At 39.1% G+C, this 25,540-nt stretch overlaps 1 protein-coding gene across 12 annotated transcripts in view; it reads right to left on the reverse strand.

Moving 5' to 3' along the window:
• Positions 1–25,540, reverse strand: part of LMO7 (LIM domain 7) — a 202,129-nt gene that overhangs the window by 13,723 nt on the left and 162,866 nt on the right. For 9 of the 12 annotated variants that reach the window (XM_067713919.1, XM_067713920.1, XM_067713922.1 and 6 more), the window contains 13 exons: positions 25,150–25,267; positions 22,930–23,072; positions 21,204–21,630; positions 19,257–19,565; positions 10,050–10,164; positions 8,831–8,992; positions 7,864–8,051; positions 6,567–6,627; positions 4,833–4,889; positions 2,954–2,979; positions 1,960–2,064; positions 894–986; positions 235–482 (listed from right to left, as the gene is read on the reverse strand). In XM_067713919.1, coding sequence (XP_067570020.1) covers positions 235–482; positions 894–986; positions 1,960–2,064; positions 2,954–2,979; positions 4,833–4,889; positions 6,567–6,627; positions 7,864–8,051; positions 8,831–8,992; positions 10,050–10,164; positions 19,257–19,565; positions 21,204–21,630; positions 22,930–23,072; positions 25,150–25,267 — 2,052 coding nt within the window. The remainder of the gene's footprint in view (positions 1–234; positions 483–893; positions 987–1,959; positions 2,065–2,953; positions 2,980–4,832; positions 4,890–6,566; positions 6,628–7,863; positions 8,052–8,830; positions 8,993–10,049; positions 10,165–19,256; positions 19,566–21,203; positions 21,631–22,929; positions 23,073–25,149; positions 25,268–25,540) is intronic. The other 3 variants (XM_067713924.1, XM_067713923.1, XM_067713930.1) reach the window with 1 other exon arrangement.

A 25,540-nucleotide genomic window follows, 5' to 3' on the forward strand; every position in this document is an offset into this window, starting at 1 on the left:
AACTCTGGATGATGTTGTAACGCGACAGGGAGCCATGTGGGAACTTTGAGGAGGGAAGTTAGGTGACAGGATCACTGACAGTGAAAAAGGTTCACCTCTGCTTGTGTGGCCCTGCGTGGAGGACGGATAGCAGGGAGCAGGGGGACCAGTTAGCTGTATCCATTCCCCACTTCAGAGGCACCCAAGTCAGATCAACTGAAAAAGCACACGCGCCCTTCGGCCGTGGGGACAGACCTTCTGTACTGGTATATTTGGATAGAAGTTTCCCTCTCTCTCTCCGCCTGGCGCTTCTGCTCGTCTGCCTCTGCCTCTGCCTGGCGCTGCTTCTGCTCCTGGTCTTTCTCTTGCTGCTGCTCCTGCCTCGTTTCCTCCTCTGCTGGGGTTCCTTCGCTGTCAGGTGCCTTGGACTCTTCGCCCCGGGTGGCCACAGCAGGCTCCCGTGTGGTCAGAGAAATGCTGTTTGAGTTTAGGACCATTAGCTCCTACGCGACCAGGGAGAAAAGAAACCCATCTGAATCTGTGCATTTCTGTACTATGCACAGATACGTCTATACTCAGTTTTAAATGATACTTATTGTAGTTGGCCCAGAATTCCACTTGAAATAACGTTAAAAGTTTTATCACTAACAAAAATCACACATGGGTGGTGGAGCTGTAACACAGAAGAGGAAGATGCACTTCGAGCCTAGCGATAGGATTATTTAGTGATACAGTAGAGAAGCTAGGAGAAAGGCTGAAACGTCACAGTGAAATTGACAAACCAGAGCTGGTATGTTCAGAGAACTACACAGTGAATGTGTGACAAAAGCCAGGTGAAACGGGGTAGCTTCCAGCTTACAGCGAATTTCACCAACAAGGTAGAGAAGTTAGAAGAGGGCGTGGGCCAACACTACCTCATTCAAGTACTTGGAATTCTCTCTCTCAGCCTCCTGCTTAGCCCTCTGCCACTCTTCCCTTAGCTTCTCCTGTTCACGTTGATATTTTTCCTACAAGATGAGATGGCATATTAATTAGTTAATAGGTTAATGATGTTAATCTCTCATTTGCATTTTGCCAGTTCTACCCTCGACCTCCATCTTTAAAGACAGAGATATTGGTTTAACCAATCAGATTTGCACCCCTAAAGTAGATCATAGCTTATACTGAGCTAAAATGCAGACTTGGGAAAGGGCAGACATTCAGAATTGAACCCATATCCACTCTTTACTGTGGCTGTAATTCATCGACGCCCCTAGCTAACTGGAAGGGGCACTGAATTACGGCGCAATGGACCAAGCACACAGTTTATGCAGGTGGAGGTCCTGACAAATCTCTACACCTCTCATGCATAAGAAAATCCATAAAACGATGGTGCCACATACTCTAAAAATATACAAAGGGTCTAATAAATAATTTTAAAAGGAGGACTCTGGAAATTTTCAAAATGGAAAAGTATTTCATAAAAAATGTGCTACAGGGGCTTCCCTGGTGGAGCAGTGGTTAAGAATACGCCTGCCAATGCAGGGGACACGGGTTCGAGCCCTGGTCCGGGAAGATCCCACATGCCGCGGAGCGACTAAGCCCCTGCGCCACAACTACTGAGCCTGCGCTCTAGAGCCCGCAAGCCACAACTACTGAGCCCACATGCCACAACTACTGAAGCCCGCACGCCTAGAGCCCGTGCTCTGCAACAAGAGAAGCCACCGCAACGAGAAGGCCGCGCACTGCGACAAAGAAGTGGCCCCCGCTCGCCGCAACTAGAGAAAGCCCGTGCGCAGCAACGAAGACCCATCGCAGCCATAAATAAATAAATAAATTTATTTATTTTTAAAAAATGTGCTACATATCAAAAGGTTTGTTAATTATGAGGTTATTGGCTTTTAATTTTTTTTAAGTTGCTTCTTAATGTAGGTTGACACTGAGCAGGAAAAGCTGTTAAAGCAAACTGTGTTCCTGCTGACCCACATTACCCTGCTTTACCTGCAGCAGGCGGTCCTGCTCTTTCTGCCACCTCTCCTGCCGCTTCCGCTCCCCTTCCTGATCCCACGTCCAGCGACTCGGGGCACTGATGGTCGGGACTGGAAGCTGCCGAGTTACAAGAGAAAAGGTGCAAAGCAGAGAAGAATATGTTACTTCATTAAGTCATCTACTGAAGTACTTTTTTTTTTTTGCGGTACGTGGGCCTCTCACTGTTGTGGCCTCTCCCGCTGCGGAGCACAGGCTCCGGACGCACAAGCTCAGCGGCCACGGCTCACGGGCCCAGCCGCTCCGCGGCATGTGGGATCTTCCCGGACCGGGGCACGAACCCGTGTCCCCTGCATCTGCAGGCGGACTCTCAACCACTGCGCCACCAGGGAAGCCCTACTGAAGTACTTTTGCATACATAAATTATTCATATCACCCTTGGCCTTTAGTAAAAGGAGGGTGGGCTTTATATATCAAAATAGGTCTCTTACACAAATGAACTTATCTACAAAACAGAAACAGAGACTCACAAACATGGAGAACAGACTCGTGGTTGCCAAGGGGGAAGGGGGCAAGGGGCAGGGGAGGGTTGTATTGGGAGTTTGGGATGAGCAGATGCAAACTATTTTATATAGAATGGATAAACAACAAGGTCCCATTGTATAGCACAGGGAACTACTGATATATCCAATATCCTGTTATAAACCATAATGGAAAAAATATGAAAAACAATATGTGTGTATATATATATATATATGTATATATATATATATATATATGTATATATATATATATAAAACTGAATCACTTTGTTGTACACCAGAAACTAACACAACATTGTAAATCAACTATACTTCAATTAAAAAAAAATAGGTCTCTTTATCTTGGAAAGATACTCCTGGATAAACTCTCATGCAGCTTAAAATAACGGTAAGTGATGCTACTGTGTGCTAATTCAGTCCCACCCAGGCCTCCTTGTTTATTCCAAAACCAAATGAATACTACTTACATCAGGCACCACAGAATCGGAACTTCCTATATTACAGCATGTGGGCAAGGAAAGAAAAAGAAAACAATATAAATTTTCATTTCTATGAAATAATTCCTTTCAGAAAGTTGTATCACTAACTGTCTCTATGCCAATATACTAAGTGACATGAGTTTTTTCAAACAACAGTACATTTCTCTCTTTAGTTCCATCTGTTTGTTACTCATCTTCCAAATTCAAAGTCAGTAAAAAGAAGAGAAACAGTGGATGCCAAAGTTTCATCTTATCTCTAGGTGCTAGAGCTGAGATACTGGTGTACTTATTTCTAAGGGTTCAGGGTTCTTTTATTAATAAAGTGGATAGTATTCTCATAACTTGGCCTAATAGAAGAAAAATTGAATTTCAAATATTACAACATCTACCAAACCCAATTTTTTTACTTGCTGCTATTCAATTACATTGTGACAGGTGTAAGTCACATTTTTCAGGCCTTATTGCTAAGGAGCTACTTTTCTGAAATAAGCCACCAACAAACATATTCAAGAAACATTTCCCTTTCCACTCCTATTATTTGAAACACAAAATATTCAGACTTCATGTGTAACCCTATGGGCAGAACGTTATTCTTTTTATTCTTATGGGGCCTACATAATTGTGTGTGCCTGTATGTAGTACAATGATTATAAACATGCAAGCAAATTTCATAAAAAACACTACCGTGCTGTATTTTTAAATTTTCCTGAAACCTCAGCTGTCAAATAAATTATTCACTTACACAATCAAATTTTTAAGAAAACTGCTTTGAGATTTAAGAAAATATTCTTCCCTAAAATAGTCTGTTGAAGAAAAGTGCGTGAAAATGGAGAAAGAAAAGGAATGGCTTTATTTTAGCCAATTTGAGCTAGGCGTATCACACAGTTTCAATTAAATTACCATAGAATAACAAGAGTTGAACAAAAATTATCAAAAACACAAAGGACACTGACACAAATGGACCCTTGTACATGCAGAACTGGTAAGCTACTTCTATTTACAGTCAAAAAGAAATCTTAATTCACCAAAAAAGACTACGAATAGATTAACACAAAATACACAAATCCAGTAAGTACCATGTTATAAGGCAAGTTTGGAAATATTTTTGATAATCTTAAAAGTAAGAAATAATAACATTTTAGACACCAACAGCACACCCCCTACTGACTGTGCCATTGCATCTCAAATGTTGGATATTACTTTTAAGCTCTTGACTGCAAAGCACAGAGTTCAAACTGCATTCATGAGACAGAGCATTAGACAAACGTGAAAAGGGAGGAAATGCCACATGCACGGCACATTGTAACGCAGCACTGCCCGACTACACCAACAAAGAGAATCTCAAAATGTACTTGTTTACAGATGTGACCAAATTTACAGAGTGGTCCTATTAACACTCCAAAGCCATCATCCCAATAGCAATCAACAACTCTGTTCTTTATTCAGAGCATTTTTCAAAACCCAAAATTTGACTCTAAAAGTTGGCCAATTGTATGTTGGTGTAATCTACTATTATGCAATTTGTAGGAAGCAGTAAGGCATAAATGAAATTCCTCATTTCTTACTGTCACCCAGTGGCAAGTAGTGTGTGTTTAAACAGCATCTCAATGTTTTTAATTAAAAAAAAAACAAAAACTTCAGAGGTATACAAAGGACACACAAAGACCCATTACCACAGAGGTAGACCCATGAACTGTAAGAAAAGCCTGATGACCCTAGGGAAAGAATGGAAATGGGTTATGTTGCTTGGTCATAATGATGGCCAAATAGAAGAGGCTCAGTGCCCAGCACCACAGACTATCAGGAAAAGAGTGGAGAGTGGGAACAATTCCATGAAAGTACATGAATTGTTAGCTTGGCAGTTTACCTTGTTCAAAAAATTGTGATCGCCTTTTTAAGTTTTTCAAAGAAATAGGTTCAGAGGCTAGTTGAAAAATACAAACACAAAAAAAAACACATCAATACCATGTCATTCATTTTACTCTCTCACCACTGGAAAACTAAACGATACTTGATACATCTTTCCATTCTGTAGCAATATTATTTTTAAAATGATAAAACTGATTGCCGTAGAAGATAGGGATTATTTCAATGCACAAAGACACACATAGTTTTAGTAGTCTATACTACATTCAAATTAGTAAAAGGAACTAATATTTTGATTAATAAATTTCAGCAGGTAGCATCACAGTTTCAAAGTAGCTGAAGTAACATCTTCCGTGCTAGATTACACCCCTTTAGGGAAGTGGAAATTAAAATGTTTTTGCTTAGGTTAATCAATTCAAAATCTTTTCTAGTACAGGAAGAATTGTTTGTAACTAAGATTTTTCATAGTACTAGTAAGTAAAAAAGGAACTAAAAATAATGGGGAGGAGGACAAGAAAATAAATATCCAGAGAACAATTCTAAAAAAAACCCAAATGCTAAAATTAAAATATTCTTCTAACTAGACTATTTTGCCCTAGTCTCCAAGATCTTATAGCCCCTAACTTTACATAAAGCAAATAGAGTTCAATCAGATAAAAAAGAAAATATTCTGACTTCTACAGATCTGTCACAAGATTATGGCAAATGATTATGATACTTCAGTTTATTCATAAAATGTAAATGTAATTATTATTTGACACTAGTTGATATTTACTTATCTAAACAAAACCCTCAAATGACAGGGCCCGTGTATCACCCCATAGTCACTAACAAGTGCTCTGCTGAGTCAGACAGAACGGGACCTGCACATCTTAGATTAAAATATCATGAAGAAAAAAGCAGTCAAAGAATGCAATATCAAACAATTAAAATATAGTCACATGATTATCAGAAATTAAATACATAAATAATCAATAAAGGAAGGGAAATTTATAAATTTGGTTTGATTTTGACGTAAGGTATTATGAACTGACAAATGCAGATTCAAAACCACCAAACCACTGAGAAAACCCAGACCTGTGCCTGGCAGTCTAGTTTCATGCTAAGAGAAGCTTCATCCTCTTTGGGTTTCTTTCCCTGCCTATGTGGACCAGATCTTTCTTATTTATTTTGTGTGCCTAAGCTATAGCACACAGCATGTGGTAGCTCAATTATTTGTAGATAGACAGCAGAAGGAAGGGAGTGATGACTCCATAATGCAAAATTTCCCTAGATGCTATGTCTGCTTTTTCATTACAGATGGGCACTTCTGCTAACAACTGTTACTGCCACTGGCATTTCCTTATTACTAGCTGCTTCCAGGCTTGTCCCTTTCACAACATAAAAGGGAGAAAGGAAACCTCGTATTTAACTAAGATTCCCTTTGCCAGCACACCATAGCGAGAAGGCTGATGGCCTCGGGAAAACCAGTCTTTCTTATTTGGATTAGACACACAGGCACTCAAAGCTCCTGGACAGGCTGCCAAAGCTTTGTTTGCAGTTCCTGGACTCTTCAACACTGGAACTGAATGCCCTTCCACCTGGCTGCAATTGGATCTATGCGCTAACCTCTGAGTTTCAACTTGCAGTAGATCGGTTTTGCTTTCACTCACAGATATTAATTTTTATAGTAGCAGAACTTGAGTGCAATGACTTCTCCTATATTATAAATGTAAGCTATTATGGTAATGTTTACCTTTTGATTCAAAAGTATTGCTTTCATCACGAATTCCATTAATTTCCTTTGATTCAGTATTCTAGAAAGGATAAAAATGCCAGTTAACAACATTCTCTCCAGTTGGACTTCAAGCTTAAATAATGCATTTCTCATTAGTGAAAATATCTTCTAATGACATGAATTTTTCACAGTATTAATATATTCTTTACAGCCTTTCACATATAATAGAAACATAATTTTTTCATTGTTCTTCAATATTTGTGGAAGAATTAATGACCAACTGTAAGCATGAATAGCTTTAAGTTCAATCAGTCATTAATTTTCCAAGAAACATGATGGGCCAAATAATCATTGGTCCATTCGGTTTATATTTATGAGTAAGCAACACAGTCATATAGGATTCTCTAACATTTAAACTTTTCTTATACAAGGTAGCAGGATCTCCTTATTACATGAAAGGGAGCATCTTGGGATAACAGCCATTATATCTAGGGAGTCAATATAAACACATTTATTTGCAAATTTAAATTTAACTATTACTTTGATAATTAGAAATTTTCTACATTATAATTATTTTAAATCAATTAATGTAACTGTGTATCTCTTAACCACATATGTAAATCTACCCATCACATTCATCCACACAAGGACTAAAACTGCTTCATGAGGTTTTAAAACTGCACACAATTACTATATCTATTTTACCAGTAAAGACTAAGGAAAGCATAGAAGTTATAGTGTATAATTTTACATAATTAACTACTTCACATTCACAAAGATCTGAGAGAGGGGTATAATGATGAAGGATTGGTAAGAAACACCTGCAGGGACTTTCCTGGTGGTCCAGTGGTTAAGAATCCACCTTCTAGTGCAGGGGATGTGGGTTCGATCCCTGGTCAGGTTACTAAGATCCCACAGGCCACGGGGCAACTGAGCCTGCCCATCACAACTACAGAACCCACGCGCTGCAACAAAGAGCCCACCCGCTGCAACTAAGACCTGACACAGCCATAAATAAATAAATAAATAATAAATAAATAAATGTATGTTTAAAAAAAAAAACCCTACAAAACATCACTATGGGGTCTTTTGATTTTTTTCATTATATAACTATTACTCTAAATTATTAATGAGTAGTGCCTTACGATTTTCAAAAATATATTTTATTCTCATTACTATAAATTACCTTATTCAATTATCTGTTTTTAAAACAGCATCAAAATTGTTCAAAGAAAGCAGATTCTTTCCCCCCACAAACACACTTCCTATAGTTGCTCTGCTCTACCCAAATACTCCCACTTCTCGAAATACTTACAGAATTCTGAAGGCTTTCTGAGAAATCAGCTGTTATTGATAGATTTGAAGATTTGTCTGAGCTGTAAATTCCAGAAGTTGCATCAATCCACTTTGTTTCAGGTGAACCTATAATTTTGGTAGCCATACTGGTGAGATTGAGGGTTTTATGCCGTGTAAATGGCAGGGAAGGCTGGTCTTTGCCCCAGTCTGATTGGCACACGAAGATCAAGAAATGAGTACACGTAAATGTTGAAGTTGAAAGAACGAAGTACTGAATGTACATATACAAAATACACACACAGAGGACAAACACGTCAGATAGTGTGTGAAAGAAATGAAGAGTTTAGGCCTTTTACCAACAGATCACCTTCCAAAAACAGAGGGTTAGAGCATGTTAATAGTGAAAAGATTGGCAAATTTGCTGAATCTTTCTGTAAACCAGGACTGGGTATTATATTTTGATATCATAAGTTGGTAGGTCTGGAAGGCTTAACGCCCTTCCCCATCTAACCTCAACAATTAAGCAACACAATAATGAAATGTACATCGAAAGTTCTTCGCGAATGAACAACTGGGATATTGACCTACTGTGCTCTCTCTTATACCAGTTACAGTCATGATGCTGCAGAGGAAGTGAAACCATGGTGTAATTCTTAATATTCAACATCATCATATGACTTCCAAATGCAGATATAATTACAAGAGCCTTCAGCTGATATGTGCATTCAAAGCCAGTCCAGCATATAAATCAGTCAATAAATAATGCAGAATTCAGTAAATTTGCTAGTGAAAAGCTTTCAGACAGAACATCCAAAGAAGCATCATTCAAGACTTGTCTCGACATAACCACAAAACATCTTTAAGCCAAAAAATAAAAAAGTGAAACGAAGAGAGAAGAAAACATTATTGAAGCGAGCTGTTATAACCACTTGCCAAAGACCAGTTCCCAATTTAGCAAGCCAAACACGGTGGTATAACCAACTCACCAGACTTTCCATAGCGCCTGATATCCATTACTAGGTTTCCAGTTTCCTGAGCATTAGCCATGGTTTCCTCCCACTCTTTTGTGTCCTTATGTGAAAACTTAGTGTTGTTGATAGCAATAATTTCATCATCTACCTGTAGCTGAGAAAATTCTGCTGGGCTACCTAAATAAAGCAAAATAAATTAAACTACCAATAAAAAATAAAAACATGTCCTACTAGTCACTGCTTATTTAAATTAAGAGAAAAAATGACTTCTTAATCTCACCTAATCACTTCTCATATTCTTTTCAGGTGCAGATGAGTCACAAAATTTCTTAAAGTTATCAAATATTTGAGTAGCTACAACATTACAAAGCAACCAAAGGCATTTTTAATCCTATAGAATGTATCTTCCTTAACGTTTAAAGGGAAATGATAAACCCATCTGTTCAATAAAATTTCTTTATTAACCCCCTAGGAAGAAAATTTTAAATTATTTTTAAATTAAAAATGTGAAATATATATTCCGCTTTAGCTGAGCTTCCAAAGCCAGATGCACTCTAGAATGGAGAAAAAAACAGAGCCGCTTAAAATGGCTTAAAATTACTACTTACCATTACCTAATTAAAGCAGCCCTGAAATTTCAAAGAAATAACCAAAGTTCACATGCATTTTTATATAGCTAAAATATGTAAATGAGGAACTCCTCATAAATACAATAGCTTTCGTTTTCATTTTAGGGCTTGTACTATTTTGCTAAGAGTTTCTGGGCTTGATTTGGTGGAGGAGGGGCAGTGCTTTTGTAAAAGTCCCAAAGCATCCTCAGGAGTCCTTGGGCAATAGATACATTAGGACGCTCCGAAAACATTGATTATACAGCACCTATGTATCCATCACAAACACAAATGATCAGGGCAAGTTCTTTCTGGCTCCTCAATTTAGCGTTGTTTGTTAGTATTTCCAAATATTAAGCCTAAAGTTTTGATAATTGAAGTCTGTAAAAGTCACAAAATTACGACCCTTCAAAACTAAAATTAACGAGGCAAGATCAAACAATATGTAATTTGTAACTCCAACTATCAGTCTCTGGGAAGAGGATGCGCCTCTTCACTTTACTGCTGCATTTTTCACATGTGTTTTCTCTTCCTCTATCAAATAAACTAATTTCTCTGGGGGCTTTTTGAACAGCACAGGACAACAAAGGAGAAGAAACTTCAGGAGAGCTCAATCTATGATTTACCTGGTTCGACTGATGCTACGAAGATCCTGGAAAAATCCCATTTTACTGTAAATCCAAAGTCAAGGCTGTTCCCAGGCGTCTGGTTTATGCTGATTCTCATATCACTGAACTGATCCTGAAAACAAACATGAAACGGTGGGATCAAGTGTCCCTGGCACCCACGTGGAGGAAAGTCTATCCGTGAAAGAAGGGAGGCTGCACGCAAGGTACACTTGAATTATTTCATGATAAACCGGAAGCTTCATTCTTTTCCCTTTGGGTTTGGTAAAACCTTCACTTACATAAATATCTCTGAGTTTATTATTTTGCTGCTAAAATCAGGGAAATCGTCATAGCCATAGATATTTTTCTTCACGTGCATACTATAAATCAGTTGATTTATATTGATAAAGCTTAGGCTTTTGCCCACCATACAGCTGGGTCTAAGTTACAGACCATTTTTTATAACCCAGGAATGAAGCTGAGTGAGATGTGTGTGTGTGTGTGTGTGTGTGTGTGTGTGTATACACACACACACACACACAATGGAATTCAGCCATGAGAAAAAGGACATCCTGCCATCTGTGACAACATGGATGAACCTTGAGCACATTATGCTAAGTGAGGTAAGTCAGACAGAGGAAGACAAGTACGTATGATATCACTTATACGTGTAGTCTAAAAGCCAAACTCATAAAACAGAGAGTAAAGTGGTGGTTACCAGGGGATGGGTGTGAGGGGACAGGGCAGATGTTGTTTAAGGGTACAAACTTCCAGTGAATAGTAAATGAGCCCTAGAGATCTAATACACAGTACTGTGAGTACAAACAATATCTTATTATGATGAAATTTGCTAAGAGACTAGAACTTCCAACCACTAAAAAGAAAGGATAATTATGTAATGTGAGAGATGTTAATTATCACTACAACAGCAGTCACATAACAATATATAAGTGTATCAAATTAACATGCTGTACCTTTAAAATTTACACATATCTCAAATACATTGCGATAAAATGGCATCTTTGAAAATGCAAAAAAAGATTTAAATCATTTATTTTTAAAATGTCACAATACTTAAACTACCTCCAACATTCAATATATGTAGCCAAATAATTTTGAGGGGTTCATAGACACAAAATTCAGCTACCAGAATCACTCATCTAGGACTGGTACCACCCCCGAATGGGTATGTGAAAGTTTGGCAAGGCATTTTTGCTTGTCCTACTGCTGCATGAAGGTCGAGCGGTAAAGGCAGAGCTGCTACATTTGCTACAAAATGCAGAACTGGGTCATGCCTGAGGAACCACCAGTAAGATGCCAAGAGGGCCCCAGTGAGACACCATGAGCTCCAGGCCACAACCTCCTTGAAGTAACAACAGCCCGCAGGCCCCAGAACTTGGACAACAGGCAGACCTCTACTTTCATCTCCATCCCTACAGTCCACAGCCACAAATTCTCAGTTTCACGGACTTTCTTAGGCCATTTTCCAAAACAAATATTTTAAGTTTTACACTCTAGTATACTAGGTCTGTGAAAATTTTAATTAACTTCCATAATTTACATTTTTTGTTTTGGGTAAACAGCAGACATAAAATTCAGCATGTGTTTCCCAGACTAGTGTTTCCAGTTCTTTGATTCATAATTATCAAGAACTTAGACTTAACTGTTTAAAAAGAAAAATTCTTCCTAAAGCCACTTTATTTTCCAGAAAAAGGCCTATAACTCCTCTATTTTAATTTAGCAGTTAAGTCCAGCCCTAGGACCAACAGGGCAATTCATGAGTTTTTCTACCTTTAGAACAAGTTTGAAATCTAAGTGACTATATTCTAAGAAACACTGTGATATTATATAAGAATTAGAAGACAAGGAAGGCATTGAATGAAGGATCAAGAACTTACTGTATTGTATGGAGATGAGTAATTAGTGTTGTAACAATACACACTTGCTCATTTGTTCAACGTACATTTATTGTGCATCTATTCTGCATAAAACACTTGGGAAATAAAGATGAATTAGGCATGGTCCTTGCTCTCAAGAAACAATTACTGACTCTTCAAAGTGGGTATGGAATTTTTTAAGAAAAAAATTGTAGCTAGTAATATAGAAACGTTTTCATCAGACATCATGTAAAGCAGTTGAAATATGGGAACCCAGATGTAGACAGTGAGAACAGTCATTAATGATCAGTCTGATGGATACCAATCTCCAGAGTATATCAAAACTCTGCTATGAATAGAAAAAATTACTGGTTAGTTCTACTCCTTAACCAAAACCACCACACACTTAAATTAGAGATGACTCAATGAAAATAAACAGTCGTCTTCACCACTTTTACCCCACTCTACTCCCCCCGCCAAATTCTGACCTAAAGCCAATTAGAGTGCAGAATCTATTGCTATATAAGGGCACAGAGACAAATGATGGGTTAGAAATTCCAAGACACTAATTGAGGTTTTTTTATCTTGAAGAATAAGAGACAGGATGGAGTTTTAATAAATAGTTTCAAACTACAATAAAGAATACTTTGTGGGAGAGAGCAAGTGAACATTACCCTTTTCCACCAAACATAGGATAAAAGAGAATGAGCTTAAGCTCTAGATGGCAGAGTGTCACAATTGTATTAGACCAGAAGAACTGTCCTCCAAAGGACTGCTCTTACCTTGGAGATAAATCTCTACTTGAACATAATAAAAAGGCAAATAACCACCTCTCTGAAATAGTTAATAGAGGAGGTCAGCCTTACTGTGGCTACAGCCTGGCAGCCTGTTACGTGGGTCCTGGGAGTGCACACACAGGCAAAGGAGAGAGAATCATGTGAGCACTTACAGGACTATTTCTGTCAATGGCCAGGTGGCCTCAGGCATGTCACTGAGTCTTCCAGAGAATTTTCTCTCACAATGACATTAATTTTAAAGCTTTCTCTTTTCAAAACCCTATCTTCCAATGCAGACCATCTCCCTCCCACATCACAGAAAGGATTAAAGTAGGTGGTGGCAGTTCAGGGAAAGGGCCCCAGAGGCCCCTCTTGCATGGCCTCCCCACCATGACAGTCTCTCTGGCATCTCTGTGGAATCCTGGGTTCTTGAATTAAATTATCCTTGAGACTTTTTGCAGGTGAATATATCTATAATTATAGTCAAGCATAAACTATTCAACAATGATTAGGATTTCTACTTCCTTATTTTTCTTTGCAAGATATATGCCATGTGAGTATTCTACAAAGGGTCCGTGTTTCAGAAGATGACACTGTGGGAATTTCCTTTTGAACTGGATGGAACCAGGAATATAAATTATTGGGAGAAATCTAGATTCTTGATGACTGATAAAGAACTATCCCAAGTGGTTACAGTTGCCTATTCTGGGAAAGATAAAATACAGTCACCAACATATCAGCATCTAAAATAAAAATAACTTCCCTTAATTTAGGTACAATTTCAACAGAAATATACACTTAAATCTGAGATTTTAAAATAATGACATGGTGATCTGGCATAGCAATGGTAAGATTTATTTTTATGAGATCTGATGAATTAAGATTCTCATATCAACACAGATGGGAATCAATAAACAACAGGGTCAATCAGATGGCCATTCTCCTCAAACTTTTTCAATTAGATAAACATGTTCCCTTAAAGAAAGCCTACTTAAGTTGATAAAACCAAATAACACTGAAAGTAGATTCAGGCTATAAAATCACAAATAACAGAGGAAATACATAATCTTTGATTTTTGTTACACGGCTCTTCAGTTTCTTTTTTCAGGGTCTTAGTGGAACGAGAACATAGTGAGTAGCCCTCAACTCATGGTGCAGCTCTGGCACTGGAGCTACTCTCCTTCACCAAAGATGCGTCTATACCTACTTGTTCCCCCTCTCCATTATCCGTTCCAAAGAAGCAGGTGGTGTTTCCAGCTCTACCACTTGAGTCAACCCATTCCCCAGCTTAGCTCTTACCTACCAAATCCATCTTCGGCCCTCATGCCATCAGGCACTACAAACTATTCTTGCTTACGGGAAACGGTCTTCCAAGTCACCCATTATTCCATTTTCTCCTGCCTTTTTCCTCTATCCCTCTGGCCACCTCTCAGCTTCATTAGTGTGTTCCTCTTTATTCTATTTTCTCTTTGTTGCTCTTCTTCACCCCTAGTCAGTCTCCCACCTTCCTGACCACATGTTTTCCTGAGTCAACCTCATGCATTGTCATCAACTACTATCTACGCCCAACATACTCAGAATTAAATTCATTATCTTCCCCCCCAAACCTGCTCTTCCACCTCTTGCTTTTCACATGTTGGTTAATCACATCACTGTCTAACCAGATACCCAAGCTAGAAACATCAGGTTCTTTCTGGGCCTCTTTCCCCTTCCTTCCCCTAAGTGCTCCCCACACAACCTCTACACAATGGTCTCCCAAGCACCACCACACACATGCACTTAATAAAGTGTCAGCAAGTCCACAAGCCATAAATCCATCTGGAACCATCCCATCCTTCCATTCTCCTTCAGGCTCTCATCTGAACTCAGGTCACGGTTTCCCCTCTAAATTGCTGTGGGTCACCTCCTAACTGGCTCTCTTGCCTCCAGCACTTCTTTCCCCCCATCTTGCTCACATCTGCCAGAACTTTAGTTATAGAAAATACCAATTATTATATCATACCCTGTTTTAAAATTGCTGGTAGCTCCTTATTGCCAGCTGGGTAGAGTTTGAAGTCTGCACCTCAGAATTAGATTCAGTTCGGGTGAGTTTTGATAAATATCTACCTTTCCTCAAAATAATTTTAAGAATGATTTTCTCTTTATGAACCAGAAGATATTTCAGTCCATATTGGCTCTAAAATTCTAGAGACATGGCCAAGTTAAATTAAGTCAACATTTGGTGTTTTAAGGCAGTTCTCAAATTTAAGCATGTCACATTTCAAAAAAAAATCGGGGTCGGAGAAGTTGCAAATGTGGCCTAAGCATTTAACTAGCCTAGGGTGTGTTACATAACTTTCAACTCTCAAGTATTTCACTGGTGAAAGTGAGTATAATACCACCTACTTTGCTAGGTTATTGAGAGAATTAAATGAAACATTTTAAAAGGTGCCAAGCCACATGGTTGATGGCCAGTAATTATCTTCTTTTTCCCATGGAAACAATGTTATACATGTAATATATGCTGGTTAGGCAGTTTCCAGATCAACTAAAGAAAATCCTATTTAACTCTCACACATGTAGCTCTAAAGCTAATAGAACTCGGTCAGCATTCAACGTATAATTACAGATCCAGGCACCGTACTAACAGTGAGCACAACAGGCTTGCTTCCTACCCTTAGATAGGGTAGGGGTCTAGTGAAGGTGACAAGCAGGTAAAATGCACAGGAGGTAGATGTGATAAGGTAAACCCTGGGTACTCTTAAAAGAGGTGCTCTCGTAGACTTGGGCATTAGGAAGTGTAAAAATCTTCCTTCCTTCCACATGTATCATCCTATTTCTGGGTTCTGATTTAAAAATCTGGGGCAAAGGTCCTGAAATGTGGATTTGGATGAGATTTGGGGGCAGAAGGCTTGGACAAGACAAAACAAAACAAAACCCTGTATGCAACACCAATTTGGGGGAAAAGCCACATCTGTGAGGCAGCTGGAGCGGGACGGAGGACTCTGGGAGTCCCACTGCCTCCCCTTGTTCGGGTGCCCCAAGAATTGCCCTGGCAGCCCAGTCTGGCAGGGGAGGCTGGAAAAGAAGCAGTACCATAAGAGAAGTCTGTGAGAAAAGGGAAGAGAGAGAAACAGAACTCCAGACTAGCAATGGAGGTGAGAAAGAAACTCCTGGGCAGATTTTAAACGAGGTCATTTAAGTTCTTCCCTCATTAAGTCTTTGCTTCTTTATGCCATGAACTCCCTTCTTACCACAGTTCTGTGAGAGGCTCCTAGCCCATCTCTGCCCCCAGATTTCGCCTCCTTCAAATAATTCTATATAGCATCACAGTGCTCACATTCCTAAAACACTCCTTAATCTTAAAGAACCTATAAAGACCTAAATTACCTGCTGAATCAAGTTCATACTTCAGTCTAGTAATCAAGGCCTTGAATGTAATTCAAGTCAATAAATACTTAAGTGCCAACTATGGGTAAAGGCTATGGAGGGTATAAACAATACCAGAGAAGGAGAAACGAACATATGGAAAAGGAAGCATTCAGTGAATGAAACTTGCAAGGGTAGGAAGTTCAGTTCCAACAAGGGGGAGGCGATCTCTTGATCCATGAAGGAACCGAGCTTCCTGTGCTTTGAAGGAACAGGAGAACTTCAAAACACAGAGATGGGTGAAATGAACATTTTTAAATAGGGCAACAATAAGAATAAAAATATATATGATGTGTTCATGAAAGTATAGGGTATGTTCCAGAAATATCAAGCAGACTCATGTGGCTAGATATCACCTACTTCCGCTCTCTTTCTCACAACACAGGGCAGTGAAGGCAATCTTGAGACAAACTAACTGAGTTCAAATCCTGACTCCACCACTCGCTATGCTGCATGGCCTTGGGCAAGTAACATGACCACTTCATGCCTCCATTTTCATGGCTACAAAACAGCAATAAGAGGGTCACTGTGAGGATTAAATAAAACAATGCCTTGCGAAGCCTGGTCGGCATAGCAGCTACTCAGTAAACATTAGCCGTTTCGGCACTACAAAGGGAGTTTGGGAACAGTCATGAGAGACCTCGGTGTTCCCCTGAGTGCTTTGAACTTCACTGAACAGACCACAGCATGCCACTGGGGGCTTTGAAGCAGAGAAATTACCCAGTCCAGCCCGGCATCATGCAAATTAACCTGGTGCCAGCCTTGTGTAGAACGCACAAAGATGTGACTATTTACTAAGTGTTTGTACGGATGAGGGAAAGGGCTGGAATTAGGGTAGCGGAAGCAGGGATAGAAAAGGGTAACAACATCAAGGGAGATGCTGTAGGAAGAAATGAAAGGACACTGCCAGCACAAGTGTGAGTAAGGAAGAGGACCTGAAGAACACTCTCCTACAAAGCTACCAAGACGTCTACCTGAAACTAATATAATATTGTAAATCAAGTACGCTTCAATTAAAAGAGAAAGACATCGGGCTTCTCTGGTGGCGTAGTGGTTGAGAGTCCGCCTGCCGATGCAGGGGACACGGGTTCGTGCTCCGGTCCGGGAAGATCCCACATGCCGCGGAGCAGCTGGGCCCGTGAGCCATGGCCACTGAGCCTGCGCTCCGCAACGGGAGAGGCCACAACAGTGAGAGGCCCGCGTACCAAAAAAAAAAAAAGAGAAAGACATCTAGATGTTCAGCCAGACACCATGTTTTATTTTTCTGAACTCCTAGAACTAGGTAGTTTGGAGGAGTGTTGCGTATGCCCTGGCCATACTGGTCCTAGGCTGTTTTGTGCATTCCCAGCCCTTTTCCCAAGTCAGTCAGCTCCTTCTCAGTGACAAGAGCAGGGTGATGCTACATAAGCTACTTTCCTCAGAGTGCAGACGTGGACACACCAAGCATCTCAGGGATAGGCAAGTCACCATACGATATATACATTTGTTCAAGAATTCCGATTGCTCCACTTATTAAGTCAAGCCTAATTTTGCCCGGTAGCATTCCATTTCAAGTTGGGTGACTAAAGAGCATAAATCCACTAATGATAAAACCTGAAACCACACCATGTTAACTCACATTCCTCTGAACTGCTCTAACCTGGAAGCCACACCCACCCTCTTTTTCTTAATCCACTGATGCAGCTAGTCAACTGCCACCCTGAAGGAGTTACCACCACTGAGCACACAGTACAATAATCAGGCTGTTGCGTGGGATTTGCTGTTTGAAAAGGCGAAGGCAAACAGGCAAGTCCATAAAACAGAAGACACCTTGCTTCTCTCTTTGTTATTCATCCATGGTACCTTATGTTCCCCAAGCATAACAGAGGCTACAGTCCTCATCCACTGAGACTGATGATGCTAATTACGTATTCCCAATTCTTTAAAAGTGAAGTTAAAAAAATAATTTACAACCAATGATTTTAGCAACCTGGAGAGACTGGATTTAGATATCTTTGTAAATATACATGGGAAAACTGAAAGAACTATATCTAAATGCTACAGAGTATCTCTAATGATGGGATTACCAAGTCATTTTTCTTATGTATGTTTTCCTGCATTTCCAAGTTTTCTCAAGCACAGAGTACTTCATAATCGCAACGAAAAAAAGCTTACTTTAAACTTGTAAAGCTTTCCTGTACTAATAAAAACTAACGATACTAAAATATGCTGATCATATTTGACACAGAGATATTTCATTAATATAACTTGGGCCAAGTTATATACTTGATGTTGTGCCTTGGGAAAAAAATACACTTTAGTAAGGCATCAGAAAATGCTGGACTAAGCCACAGAACCATAAAAGCATCTCCACACTAAGGGGTTCATACAACTATCAAACTGCTTATTGAAGGTTTTTCTCTAAAAGAGAAAAGTTTCTTTCTCTTCTCTAGACAAGCAACAACTCTTTAGCCTATGTGTAAAACATAACTAAAAGAACATTCATTACCTAATAATTCTCTTAAAGTCATCTGTGGGATTTTCAGTAGGAAAAACTACAAATGCCCCCAGTCCTTCTTCATCTGATGGTATATTTTATTTGGACTCCAAATGTTAAAGGACGCAATTGTCATACTGTAACTAAGCCTCAATATTCCCCTTAAAAGAAAAGGAGTGGTACAAAATTCTAGGCTTCCCAAAGTATAAATTAGTATCGAAAGTCACTAGGATTTTTCATATGGTAGAGAAAGAAGTTCCCCTCTCATGTGTACCAGTTTCTCCTTGTGGTCAGTTCACTTCCCTGAGAAGGGGCTTTTATTACCCATTTTCTATTAGACCTGCATCTAAAACCTCCTGAGTGACTCCTGCACCCAAACCCGGACTACTGAGTGCTAACGGTGCAAGGCAACAGCTGCTGAAATGGGGAGTAGAGAGCAAAGCCAGCCAACTCCAGGGAGACTGGTCCAAAAAGTCTCCATACACCCATATCACAAGGGTCATCTGGATCCATCAACTCAGAGTTGGAAGAGATCTACTTCCGCCAAGATCTGTTACAAATAAAATGCAATGTCATTTCCTACATTATCAGCCCAGACTGTAGTGCCTAGAGGTTAGAAACGTGGTTTCCTGATTTAATTACTTATGTTTCTGGGCAGCAGGTGATTGAAAAGCCTTCCCAAACCCACCTGTGATCTTGAGACCTCTGTCTGTGGTGAGCTTCTCCCTTCTCCAAGCTCAGACGTTAAATCAGGGCTAGATGTTAAAGATAACGTGTCTTTCGAAGTGGCAGCCTGGCCCTGGGAAGGAGATGAGAAGGTGGGTGTAGGAGAGAGCAGCCTCATCACACTTTCTCTGGGTGCTGATGCCTCTGTTTCGCTGGATGACCTGGACGCAAGCTGGCTCGTGTCAGGTCTTTGCACAGAGATGCTGACCGAGCTGCTTTGGGTTCTCTTAATGCCTTCTACGTCTCCATTATACTTCCAAGAATCATCCATCTAAATAGGAAACATCATTTTAAACTTCGTATTCTGTTAGATTTCTATTTAAAAAGCATATACATTAAATTAATACTTTAAAGTAATGAAAGTAATATATACCTCCCTCAGCAAAGTAACTCCTACTAAAAGCTTGGCGCATGGTTTCACACTAACAGATCCGTACATATGAAGTGGTAGGAGTAGTTATTTTTTACAAAAGTGTTTATTTTATAAACAGACCTCTGAAACTTGCTTTGACCATCTACATCACTCCAGGTCAACAGACAGAAATCTAAACTAGATCAACTGAATACTTCACACTATGGATCTCTACAATTTATTCATTTGATATGCATTCAATGTCATTTAAAGTATACCAAAAATATTGCACAGAATATTTTTATAGCACAGATTCCCAAAAGTAGACTTGCTGGACGAAAGAATATTTTATGTATGTAGTATAAAATATTATTTATATATATATATATATGTATATCTTTAAAAATTGTAGCAATGCACTCCCAAAGTAATGTATAAGAATGTCTCTGTCCCTGCATCCTTGCCAACACTAGACGTTTTGAATGTTTTAAATCTTTGTCAGTCTCATGGGTGAAAAGTTGTACAGCTCATTCTTGCTCTAATGAGACTGAACACGCTTCTATGTACTTTATGTTACCAACCATTTAAATTCCCTCTCCCTTGAACTATTCATTTCTATATTCACTTTTCTACTGTTTATCTTTCCTTATCAATTTGCATTTTAAATCTCAGGGATAGTAAACCTATATATAAAATACATTTTACTAATATTTTTCTGAGCCTATATAAATTGTCTTTTGGACTACATTAATGGTGTCTACCATATAAATTTAATTTTTATGTTGTCAAATATGCCTGTATTTACTTAATATAATGGTCAGCGGTTTTTCTGGCTAGTTTAGGCAGGCTTCCCTCATCTTGAATTTTTTTAATCAAATTTTTTCTATTTTCGAATTTTAGCATTCCTCATTGGCAGAGGGAAAAGGAATTTGAACACCAACGTGCTCAAGACTGTATTGCTTCCTTTTAAATAATTCAAAATAATACACTCACTTTCAGCCCTGCTTCATTCTCAGGGCAAATGAGTCTATATCCTTTAAAACCCCAATAAAAATATGTATTTTTTGAACCATGAGATACATTTTAATAACTATAATCAAATATATCAAGTTCTAATGAAGTGGGAAATCAGGAAAAATAGAACTTTGTGCATAATCACCTGAAAATATTTAGGTTAAACCACATGAAATTGCTGTTTTGTAGGTCAAAAAGAACTGACTATTGGCAACTTCATACAGTGCAACCTAATACTTTACAAAAGCTATATTTGAGAAAATATGACACTAAAAAATAAATGCTCTGCCTTAGAACGTAGATTACTTATTTTTTAAAATGTATCAGCTCGACTTTCATTGAATTTAAAGTTTAATCAGTTCTGCATCGTTGCTATATTTTAAGCATTAAATGTCTATTGAATCTAAATTGGTAAAAATACAATTGCTTTATATACAAGTTATATACATTTTACCCATCAAGTATCTGTAACTCAAACCTCTGCACAAGTTCACCGGTATTTTGCGCTGGCGAACAGACTAAGTGAAGTAGAAACACGTTTACCGTGTAGGATCTCGGGAGTGATGAGATTCCCCTTGACTGAGATCCAAAAGGTCTTGGTGTGACCACAGACGTTAACCTGGCCGCATCAGTTTTCTGGTAACTTCTAGGGAGAGCAGCTGAAACTCGAGTTGACTCCATTTGTCGTGAATGCTGAGAAGACAAAGAGGCTGGGCGTTGTTCTTCCACGGGGCTTTTCGAAGGAAGCTGAATTTCAGCTGTGATAGTAGCCTCCCTTTTTGCAAAAGCTGTAGAATCTTGCTTAGGCATTTCCGTCGGATAAGTGGTTCCCTTCTCTTCTACTCTCTCACTCTGGGAACTTACTTCTGACATAGTCAGCATAGGGGGAAGTTTTTCTTCATTCACTCCATCATCAGAAGAATACAGTTTCCTCCTCGATGTCACTGTAGACATCTGATTTGGGGATTCCCTTAGCAGAAAGAAACACCAAAACCACAAAGTTAGGCATTTGACACACAGAGGTGGAGAGACAGATGTTATTTTGGTCATTAACATTAAAAAATGGGTGGGAACAAAAAGACTACTGACTTCATATCATAACACAATATTAAGAGAATGTGGGAATAAATACATGCAAATTTTTTAATGTCACACTAAGAAAGATTAAGAGCTTGACTTTTTTTTCTTAAAGAGGTTAAAAAAAAGTCCCTGAAGTATATGCAATTGTAAAGAAACTTTAATAAGAAAACTTTAATAAGGGATTATTCAAAATTTCATCCACAAGTGTATAACGCTTCCAAAATTAACACACTATAACGATAACTAATTGACGACCAATTTGAACCCTCCAAAGATGTGGATTTCTTAACAGGGTTGAGAGTTTTCTTGTACACAATTTATAATAGCTTCGTAAAAACAGAAGACCACAAAAGACTCAGACTTTCATTAAGATCAAGTTGGTCTATAATTTCACACAGCTTGATAGAATTTCCATGGAAAATTATTGCAGATTAAAAGTCACCATTCCTGTCTATAGAGAGGCTGATGAAACAGTCTCACGGCTACCATTTAGTAAGGAGTACCTCTCAAGCCAACTGCATTGCGTTTAAGTGAATGAAACTGTGTTTACCACTGGCTTCTAGGGGACAAAGGAGCTTTGCTTAATTTCACCTGACAGCACATTTCCTTTTTGACATTATCCTTAAAGACTATTTGCCTTCTCCCTGACCTGTAAATATCTCAAGGTTTCACATAGTAACTGCTCCACAGGCAAGTAAAAATTGGACCTTTATCCTGTTATGTTGCAATGAAAAAAAATAAACCCTCACACTGATGTTTATATAGTCTTCCTTTAAAAATACAATTTTAATTGCACCACGAAGACATGAAAAAGAACTTTGCTATACTTTTACACAATTTAGTTAAGAGTAAGAGCTGGTTTTATCCGACCATTCCATTCCTAAATTTACTTTAAAAGGAGAAAAAGTTGTTTATTTTCTGCATATATAGCCAATCCTGCATGTGAATATACAATGTAAAATGAAGAAATTACGTACACCACCCTTAAGGACTCATTTCTTTCATTAATCCAAGTCACTACTTATTACAGCAATACTCTGCTTTTTCACTGCAGAGCAAAATGCTCGAAGGTTATGCACATTTAATGACAGTTTAATATCGGTGCACATGTACATCCCACTACACTTACACAAAATATCTATTTCTAACACTGGTATCTCCAACCCTGAGATGCATTCAGCCTCATTACCTGTCCTGCAGCATTTCGTTAAATGTCTTAGATCTTCTCTCAGACTTCTCAAGCGACTGCTTCTCAATCTCTTCCCTCTCTTCTTTTTTCTTCTGCAAATCTGAAGTGTAGCTTTTCCGACGATCTTTCCATTTTGCAAGGTCCTGACAGAAGAAAATCACATCAGCACAGGCACACCTGAATTCCTACACACCCTCTCCAGCAGTGAGAGCGCGCCAGAGGATCCCATTACATCGCTGAAACTATTCACTACAACTTTGATGCCAAGGTGCCCTAATTTTGCTTTTTATAGCCAGCGTTTCTGTACCAAGCCTTTTATCTCATGTATCTGTCTAAAAGCCCTGACCTAATAAGATAGGCCCCATTTTTGTTTTCCCAGGTAGCCTGCCTCACTTGCCCATTTCACCAAGAATGCTAAATGCTTGTAATTAGATGCCAGGTCAGAGAAGATCAGGAACTGTTTCAAATTCATTTCCATCTCACTCCAATAATCTGACTCTTACACAAAATGACATGTTTCACTAGTCAGACTGGAAGAGAAACGCGACTGTAAAATGGCTAAACGTAGAAGCATACATTTAACAAATACTGAGTTCAATCCCTACTTTGAGACAAGGGGGCCACAAACACAGATGAATAAGGTGCACTTCCCCTCAAGGAACTCTCAGTCTAGAGGGAAAGACAGACAGGTAAATAAAGTTCAACAATGAGTGTGATAGGATTGTGTGAGAGAGCAGGGATCCAAAGGAGAAAGTGATCACTTCTATCCCAGGCAGGGGAAGGCGGAGTTTGGAAAGGCTTTAATGGGGAAGCCAGCCTCAAGTATGTGATTTCAAAGCGGGTCAACTCCTCATAAAGACAGGGCAGTAAGGAGGATTACACGGGAACAAGTGGACATCTGCTTTCCATACATCCAGGAACCTAAGTCTCACCCAGCTGGGTGACCCCAGGACAATCAACCTAATTCTCCTTTAAAATTAGTCCTAGCAGCCTAAGCTGGTTCTGACACCCAGGGGTTAAGACAGTTTGGATGGTACCAACTTTTCTATGTCATCAAAACAGAGAAATCCCATGCTTCCTAGTGGCACTGCAGCCCCAACAGAAGCTCATGTAAGCTTCTCAAACTGAGAGGAAACTCATCCCCAGGGCACATATATACCCTTTGGGAGCAGACAGGGCCATTCCTGCTTCAAAAAACAGCCTGAAATCCATATGAACTATTTTCAGAAAGAACAAAAGCAGTGCACATTAGTCCTACAAGGTAACCAGCGTGAATTTTCGTCTGACTTAACCTAAGGGATAAACCCTCCATACCTCTCATTTTCAGCCTCAGTCATCATGCATTTTGGCAAACTGACACTGAATTTCTGTTTCTTGACAATTAAAATGCGTTCCCAAATAAAAGAGGAACTGGAATTTAGAAACATGGCCAAGGCAGAGGTTTCATCTGTATTATGTAATCTTTAACTCCTTGGAAAATTAAGATTTACTATCTCTAGCCCTTTTGTTTATGCTACCACTCAACCCTCTTACCAAAAGGTTGTCCTCAGACTTCTTTGGGTCTGCTCTGTGTAGTTTATCTATCGTATTTCTTTACACTCCTTTGGTGTAAAACAATTAACGCTTTTTCAAAGGGTAGAGTTCCCTTCTGCCGGGGACAAAACTAAAGGTTAAATCTTTATCCAAATGTCAGCGCTGTAAAAACACCTAATTTTGATTCACATTAGATAACTGCTTTTTCAACCAAAATATTACTGAGTTATAATTCGTATTTCTCCCCAAACCTCCTCTATTAACTCTAAGAACCCTTTCCTCTCTCCCTGCTGATACCCAGTGTCTGGGCTGGACCCTCTGCTCCCCTGTTCTCCCTAAACCTTGAGCAAAGTGTTTCCTTTCATGAGCATCGGTAACAGTCATACGCCAAGTTCAACCACCAAAGCAAGTAAACAAGTTACCTATACTGCACGGAAGCAGCTTCTCATTTTTGAGAACTCACAGAAAATATTAGAAGACAAACAGCTTCCGTTTTATACAATGGCCTTTAAGATATGTAGCAGTAATAGACCAAAATGGTTAAAACATCACATTTTCTACAGAACTGAAATCTGGAATAGCAAGGAAAATCGTCCCTTGAGTATACTGACTCTCTTTTTAAAGAAGGAAGAGTCAAACAAATACATCCTCCCTGCCTCCCCACCTCCCAATAAAAATAATACTCACATCCTGCCATTTCTGATCTTGTTCTTTTAACTGTGACTTTATTTTCTGCATCTCCTCGTAACGCAGCTGACGCAAGTTCTGAGCATCCTCTGCGCTGACATCACTCATGGACTTGCTCCTACGACAAAAATACCCATGGTAACCAAGGTTCATGTGACCGGATTTAAGGTAAAACTGGAAGGTTGGGCTTATATTTGGAAATTCCATCTAAAAGTCTGCAGTACTACCTAGATGCTTTCGTGATAATATCACAGAAATAGCACTACAGAGATAAATGGTGTTTTTCCAAAACGCAGAAACAAGAGCCTAGCACTCAAGTCAAGCATGAATTCTTTCACAAAATGGCTAAATGAACCCTGAACAAGTCTGAAAAAAATAATCCAATGTTCAT

This window comes from Pseudorca crassidens, chromosome 18 (assembly GCF_039906515.1).
Source record: "Pseudorca crassidens isolate mPseCra1 chromosome 18, mPseCra1.hap1, whole genome shotgun sequence".
In the NCBI taxonomy this organism is placed as follows: Eukaryota; Metazoa; Chordata; class Mammalia; order Artiodactyla; family Delphinidae; genus Pseudorca; species Pseudorca crassidens.